At 60.1% G+C, this 7,658-nt stretch overlaps 1 protein-coding gene across 2 annotated transcripts; it reads right to left on the bottom strand.

Annotated features, from left to right (window-relative positions):
• Positions 1-225: 225 nt before the first annotated feature.
• Positions 226-7,325, bottom strand: AES (amino-terminal enhancer of split). 2 transcript variants are annotated; one of them, XM_012729814.1, is made up of 7 exons: positions 7,275-7,325; positions 6,695-6,792; positions 4,491-4,554; positions 3,347-3,391; positions 2,721-2,783; positions 1,418-1,492; positions 226-1,319 (listed from the first exon to the last, which is right to left on the bottom strand). In XM_012729814.1, exons 1-7 carry the CDS (start codon positions 7,308-7,310, stop codon positions 1,098-1,100), a joined length of 603 nt encoding a protein of 200 aa, XP_012585268.1. In that variant the 5' UTR covers positions 7,311-7,325; the 3' UTR covers positions 226-1,097. The 2 variants fall into 2 exon arrangements, with proteins under 2 accessions (XP_012585268.1, XP_012585269.1); XM_012729815.1 differs by having other exon boundaries at positions 226-1,316.
• Between the last annotated feature and the right edge of the window lie 333 nt (positions 7,326-7,658).

Raw genomic sequence — 7,658 nt, 5'->3', positions numbered from 1 at the left:
CCCCGACAGTTGGCTGGACCCAGCGGCCTGTGTGGCCTGCAGCCTCTGGTCGCCTGCCCTCTGGACGGCAGGCTGGGGAAACCCCATTTACAAGCTGGACTCACCTAGCACTGGCGTGCCCTGCCCAGAGCAGAGGAGGGGGCTCAGACATGAAGGAAACCCCTCCTCTCCTGGGAAGGGGGGCAGCGCAGGCAGCCCGCGACACAAAGGCAGGAACACAGCAACCAACCTTCTCACATCTTTATTTGAAAGGCACAGCTAAGCCCACCCTCGATACAGCATTTTCCACTTCTCTCTGCAGAGATCAAACGACTGAACACAACAAAAGCTGACAGTCTAAAAGGCTATATACAGACACAGGTGTGGGTGTTGCTTTTTTTTTTTTTAAACATTTCTGTCTCTTTTTAATAACCCCTTTCTTAAAGACAAGCTAGTATACTGGAAAAAGGAAAACAATAAAAACCAAGACAACTTGAGTACCCTCATCTTTATTTGGGGAGGGGATAACGGGGGTTTGGGTTACCCGCCCCCACCCTGCTCACCCCAGCTAAGCTAGTTTCCCTTGGCCCCCCTAGTGGAGGACGGGGTGGGTGTGTGGAACTTGCAGAAGTGAGTAGGTGGAGGGCAGGGGGGTGGGGGGCGCTTGGGGTGCCCAGGGCGGGAAGGGGCAGCTAGCGTTTGTGTTTGCATGCAGTGCCAGGGTGGGAGGCTGGGGCGTGCGCCCTGAAGGGGCCCGGCGGCCGCAGACTGTCAGTTACGCGTGTGCATGGGGAAGTGCAGGAGAATTAAGATTTCTTGAGGCTTCTCGCTCCTTTCTGACTCGGCCTCCCACTGTGCCTCCAGGCCTCAGCTTGCCTCACCTGTGGTACAGGCAGGTGTCCACCCACTCAGGCTGCAGGGGAGGAGGAGGAGGAGGGGGAGTGAGGCCAGGAGTTGGGGGGTGGGAGTCAAGCTAGGGGTGGCACACAAGCAGGGCCCCAGCAGGCGGCTACCATAAATACTACCGGAGTTGAGCCAATCTGAGCTATACTGTGTGTGGCGCTGAACCAGCCTCTCCGTCTGTCTCCCTGTCCCCACCCGCCCGTCCCGGCCGCCGGCTAGTCCGACTTCTCGCCGTCGTCCTCCTGGTGGGTGTCACCGTCGTGCCCGTTCTTGTCTTCCTTGGAGAGGTGGGCCTGGGAGCCCAGCGCAGACAGCGAGAGGAGGCCGGTGCCGGCACTGACCGCGGGCAGCGAAGGCGGCTGCAGCCCCACCGGCAGTGGGGTCAAGGGCAAGGCCAGAGCCTGCAGCTGGGACAGCTGGTGGGCTTGGAGCTGCTGCTGCAGGGCAGAAGAGCGGCATGACAGGCCTCGGGCGTGCCTGCCCACCCACCCGACTGCCCTCCCCAGGGAGTCCCGGGCCCTGCCCCCAGACGTACTCGGATGATGGAGTTCAGCTCTGGAGCAGTGACCTGCTTAGCCCTCTCGATGGCTCCCAAGACCTGCTGCTGGTGCTGAAGAGGGTGGGGTGGAGACAGGGGTCAGCGAGTACCCCGACTGGGTGGGGAGGGCAGCGCGGCGCCAGGGAGGTCCCCTCTCTAGCTTCCCCCTCTGCCTCACCCCCAGAGGACTCCCTTCACCAAGCCTCAGACTCTGCGTCCGGAAAATGCGGACGCGTGAAGATGTGAGGAGACTGGAGGCTGGTGTCAGGTACTTAGGAAAAGGCCCCGTGGGCATGTCGCAGAGGAGACCTAGGTCACGTCCTAGCTCACGCTGTGTGCAGACCAGGGCAGTGCCCAGCCGCCCGCGGCGGTCCCGGGACTAAGGGCGCGACACAGTGTGCATCGAAGCGCCTCTCTTGCACCACTGGGGAAGCCCAGTGAGTTCTGGCTGGGCTAGGGGTGGACGTGTCCAGGTCTGGGGCAGTTCACACCCGCCCCCTCCTCCCTGCATGTCTGTTTTTCTTGCTGGAACCTGCCTATCTCCCTTTTTGCCCTGGCCGCCAGGTAGCCACTGCTCTGCAGGGCCCGGGAGCCCCCTTCTCCGGAGCTTTCTCAGGACCCTTCTGGAGCGGGCTCGGCACCTGTCTGAGCACGCAGATCGCTCAAAGGAGCGGGAGGAAAGGGGTCAAGAGGAAGCGAGGCATTAGCAGCGAACAGGGCCTGGGAGCAGCAGGGGTGAGGTGCAGAGGGTGTCACGCCAAGTCTTAGGGTCCAAGGAAGAAGTGGGTGCCTGGTCCCGAGGGTGTGCGCGTGCCTCTGGCCACGTGTGCCCTCATCTGTGTGTGCACGCGTGTCTGCCTGTGTTAGCCGTATGTCCGCGGTCACACGTCCGTCTGTGCTGCCCGCACGTCTGTGCTCATGCACCCGTGTGGGCCTGACTGTGTGCAGATCTGTGCGTCGTGCACCGAGCGCCCCGCCACCTAACACACCCCTCCTCCCAGCCCAGGAGGGCGGGTCTCAGGAGGGTGAAAGACAGAAGCAGGAAGAAAAGTTTGTGGTGCAGCCCCAGCACATCTGACATTTCTCTTGCCAGTGAAACGACCTCCTGGCTGGGAACTCCACGGCAGGCCAGGCCCCTCCCCACGGACCCCTCTGCTGGGGCTTCTCAGCTCGCTGGGGGTTCTTTCGCACAGGCCCTCTGGTCTCTGGGAGGTGCCAGGTGGCGACAGTGGGGGGACCCTGGAGCAAGTTCGGTGCCTCTCTGTCCACCACCCCCCACGGCCCCAGGGGTGCTGCTCACCTCTTGGGAAAGGTACGGTAGGACCTGGGCACAAATCCCATTCAGCCTCTTGACGATTTCAGCCTGGAACACACAGACACAGACGATGCATTTCGGTCCCAAGCAGGCTGCGGGGCGGGCGGCCCCACCAGGAGGCCCAGGGTCTCTGTCTGTCTAGACGGGGCTCCCGGGCTGGCATGCGTCCTGCGCCGTGACGGCCTATGTCCCCGCCCAGCACTCAGGGCTCGGGAGCTCTGTGCCTGGCTGGCCGTGGATCTCCATGGGAGGGAAGAGGAAGGGGCAGCTGGCAGTCCTGTGACAGCCCTGACACTGGCTGTCATCAGCACGTGGCAAAGTAAGGCCAGAGGCAGGGTGCACAGGTGTGGGCACATGTCACTGTCTCTGAATGTCACAAAGGACAGACCCAGACTAGGGGTGGTAGGTCCCAGGAAGGCCTCTGCCCCTCTTCCTCAGGGCGCACCCCCCCACTCGACCCCCCACCCCCGCCCCACCCCAGGGAGGCCTGCAAAGAACAGACGGGAGGGGGGGCCTGGGAGGTAACAGGGAAACAGGGCTGACTTGGTGCTCAGCCATGGGTAGCTCCATCCTGCCTGGGGGTGCAGGAGAAGAGGAGGCGGCGGGCATACCTGCTTGTGCATCTCAATGTTCAAGCCATAGGACATCTCGTAGTACTGCAGGGGAGGAGACAGAGAGAGAGAGATGTGGGGGAGGGAAACATGGGGGCTCAAGAGACAAATATGGGGGAGTGACAGAAAGATAGCAGGAAGGAGGGATGGAAAGAGGCGAGTTGGGGGGGGGGGTTGAGAGAAAAAGAACACCAGGAGCAGGGTAACTTCAGGGCCCCCGTGACCCTCCCAAACACGTGCACATTCCCAAACTCCTGATCTTTTATCTTTATGTGTCTTGTCTGCGGGTGGCCCCAGACTCCAGGGAAGTTTGCCTTCCTGGGTATAAATAATCCAAGATAAACACAGCCTGCTGGGCCTGGCTCTGGGGCCAGCAGCCCCCACCCCCACGGCCCACATCTGACCCTGCCCCCCCAACTCTAAATCCTTCCTGACCCCCCATCACCCCCAGGAAAAGAGCCAACTTCGCTTCCTTTGTGCGCATGGTTTCCCCTTCTTTTCCCAGCAAGCTCCTATCTCTCATTCAAAACCCCAAGGGTAATTTCCCATCCCTCAGGTGTCTCTCCCCACTCTGGAGTCCCCCAGACCCAGGTCTCTTTCTTAATCCTGGCCCCGCCCCCCCAACTGGGAGGGTCAGGCTCTGGTTCAGTCCTCCACAGCCTGAGAGCCCTGTGGCAGGGGTTTAGACGGGGGTTCAGAGGCAGAAACCACCACCTGGGAGGTATGAAACCCGGGGTGCCTGCTGAGGAGTCATCCTCCCGGGCTAGGGCAGGGAGGGGTTAAGTGCTGGGATGCCAAGAGATCTTGGGGGTGGGGATGGATCCGGCTAGCCCCCCACGCCCCCACACCCGCCAGTTCCTGGCTTTGGCTTTCACAGCGCTGTGCCTCGCTGTGCCTGGCTGCCAAGGACAGACAGCCAGGGGACCTGGCAAGCCCAGGCTGCAGCCCGGTGGTTTGGCACCTCAGCCACTGCCTGGGCCGGCGGCCAGGCCAGCGCGGCAGACTCAGCCTAGCCCCTGGGGCCAGCTGAATGGAGAGTGGACCCTGCATCCTCGCACATGCCTGAGGAAGGAGCTGGGGGTCACTGGCAGAGGAGGGTCTGGCGCGCCCCCACCCCGCCAGCCCCACCGGCCAGCCAGCTCACCATCACGTAATGACGCTGCATTTCTGACTTCTCACTGGCCAGTTTGTCACATTCCAGCTTCAGACTGTAGAAGAATAAGGGGACAGGGTGTGGGGGCTGAGCCTAGGCCCCCCATTTTGCATGGGTGCCCCTAACTAGATGGGGGACAAACATCCTCCTTTTGACGAGGTTCCCAGCCATAAGATGGGATTATGAAACCAGCCTCACAGATCTGATGGAAGAGAAGGCAGCAGATAAAAAAATGAGAGCAAACTCCCCCTTTCCTTATCAGACTGGGATGTGAAGGCCCTTTTACCAGTCCCCACAATGAGGTCAGTACTATTAACGTCATGCTCATGTCACAGATGATGCAAAGGATGCCCAGAGAGGTTGAGTAACTGGCTCAAGGTCACACAGTCAGGAACTGGCTTCTGAGGCCACAACCTCAGCTCCTGGGGACACTGTCCAACAGGAAGGAAGGAAGGAAGAAATAGAAACTGCAAGGCCCTAAGGAGAGCGAAGAGCTGGCTGGTCAGATTCCCGAGGCATCTCCAAGGGTGCCCAGTCCTCTCGTGGGCCTTGACTTCACTAGGGGATAAGTTTCCCCTGTTGGGGAACGGCGCGGGTGATCCCCTTGCCTCTCTCGGGCTCCCCCAAGCAGGGAAGACCTAAGCATTTCCCAAAGCCCCTCCACACTGCTCCAGGTGGGCTGAAAGCTCAGCCCAGGGCTGTGTGACCCGGCAAACACCTTTACCCCTCTGTGCCCAGATTTCTGCATTTGTTTAGAACCAACCACCCAGAGGAGGGTGGAGTAAGAGTGAAATGAATTAAGAATGTTCTTGGATCAACCTTTGGCATACAGTAAGTGCCCATAAATGGTTGTTGATCTTATGGTAACCCTAAGCATCTGAGGTCTCGTTAATGGGCCAACCATGGCTTGGATCCCCCAGTGCAGGTCACCCCAAATTTGTTTTCTTCTATTTTCTTTCAAATGCACATTTGTTGTCATTAAAAATAAATGGACCCAAAAAAACTTTAGGCAATTTTATTTTCCAAACGCTGGATTTTGGAACCTTCTTGGGGGCCTGGTAGAGTAAATGTGTGCCCTCAACACAGAAGGACTCCTCCATGCATAACAGGAAGTCCAGGCCCAAGAGACTGGGGGCTTGAGGGGTCACACAGCCAGTGGCCAGGCAGACCCTGGTCGCAGGCTGCAGCCTCAGGCTCACTCTTGCTAGCCCCGAGGCCAGGCCTGCTGGCAAGTCTCCAAACCCTCCAATCAGGGGACACAGCACAGTTTCAGGGTCCTCGCCCTTGCACGTCTATGCCTCAGTGGACACAGCAACAGGATAGTGAGAGAACGTATGTTCATTAATTTAGCACATGGGATGTAGCCCTAAAAGGCTGGATGTTGGGGGCGGGGGAAGGAATCTACCTAGCTGTGCATCTATTCTTCCCCATCCTTCTCCCAGGAGACCCCGATCCTTCAAAGAACAGCTCTGTGGGGGTAAACTGAACCCGGAGTGAGTCCAAGGTGCCACTGGGCTGTGTGGACAGACCCCTCCTCTGACCCCTAGCAAGGTCCTTCTAGAGCTGTCACTACCACTGAGCATTCCTATTTCCAAGCCAAATATGGTTGGGTGCCAATCTCACTTTTGCCATTTCCTTGCTGTGCATCCCTGAGGAGACCCCTAACCTCTCTGGGCTTAAGTCTCCAAGTGTGAGAAGACAGTAAGGTTGCTTTTTCTCAGATCTCTGCACAAGAGCACGCCAACCCTTTTATGTGTCTGAAAGTTAAATTCTGAGGGGAGGACCACCTTTGAGAATCTTCTGGCTACCAGGAGCCCTCTTCCCCCAAACTAGGCCGAAAGATATATAAGAGGCCAGACAATTTTTTCCTGGGGGGTGGGTGGTGGTTAGGGCGGGTTAGGCCCACACACCAACTCCAGCTGCTGGGAGCTGTTTTGTCCTGGGGGGTGGGGATGGGGAGAGGCTCCCTCTAGGCAAACGACTTAACTTTCTGTGCCTTTCTCCTGTGGGCAATGACTATCCTGGAGCCTTTGAGCGTACAGGACGATCTGCAGAGCGCTCAGGTCAGGCCTGGCATGCAATAGGCCATCTAGCAGTATTATTTCCAGGAGGTTTACAGTAGGGGCCACAGCAGCCTCCCACCTGTGGGGGGGGGCTCCACCTTCTCCCCATGCAGGGATCCACACCCAGCTCACCTGTGATACTGAGCCTGCAACAGCTGAAACTCGTCTTTGATGCGGTCACAGGAATCCGACGTGGTGAATTTGAGTTGCTGGGGTAAGTGCGATGAGCCCTAGGGGAGGGGCGGCCCAAGTCAGGCCCGGGCGGGTCAGCCGCCCACCCCTCCTTTCCTCCCTCAGCCCGGCCAAGGCCCGCCTCAGGCAGCAGCCGGCGCAGCTGCAGCGCCCCCCCACCTCCTGCCCCACTTCCTGGGCCCGTGTTTACAGCCCCTGGCGTGGTCCCCACCCTCGCTTCCTGCCCCCGCCTCTCCGGGGGGAGCCGAGGGGGTGGGTACGCCCTGAGGCTCCGCTCCTCGTCCCCTGCCACCCGGGCTGTGGGGTGCGTTTTAAGGCCCGCCATTGATGGGGGGGCAGGGTGCGCCCTCTACCGCCCCTCCAAAACGCCAGGAGGGGGTGCACAGCACTGGGCCCCAACTGCCGGAGGGAGAGCAGTCCTAGAGAATACCCCTTCCTAACTTGGGGGAGGGAGGCCTCCCATTAAAGTTCCACTGGGGGAGGGGCCTCTCAGCACCCGAAATCCGGGGGGGGCCCCCACCCCAGATTCTCTAAATCCTTCCTCCAGACCGCGCATTTCCGGGAGGGTTTCGCCTTGGGTCTCTCCCCACTTCCAGGCCCCAAAGGCTGCCCAGGAGTTAAGAGGTGCCTAGTGGGGGCTCTCAGGGTGCCCGAGGCCGCGGCCGCTCGAGGCCCAGCCTGGCTCCCTGGCTGGGGCTGTGTAGGGAGCTGGAGGGGATCTGGACTGGGAGCAGGCTAGGCTGGGGGGGGGGGGGCTCCTTATTCGGAAGCTGGGAGAGGGATCTGGAGCTACTTACTGGGGGTGTGGGGGAGCCCGGGAAGCTGGTGAAGGTGGGGGGAAGTAGCACTGGGCCCCAAGCTATAGTGGACCGGGCCAGGAGTTGGGGGGAGGCGTCTAGCAGGG

The sequence above is a fragment of the Condylura cristata genome, unplaced genomic scaffold (genome assembly GCF_000260355.1).
Source record: "Condylura cristata isolate star-nosed mole 26May11 unplaced genomic scaffold, ConCri1.0 scaffold00025, whole genome shotgun sequence".
Classification (NCBI taxonomy): domain Eukaryota; kingdom Metazoa; phylum Chordata; class Mammalia; order Eulipotyphla; family Talpidae; genus Condylura; species Condylura cristata.
The sequence above is the reverse complement of the archived record's forward strand: the minus strand, read 5'-3'. Positions and strand labels throughout refer to the sequence as shown.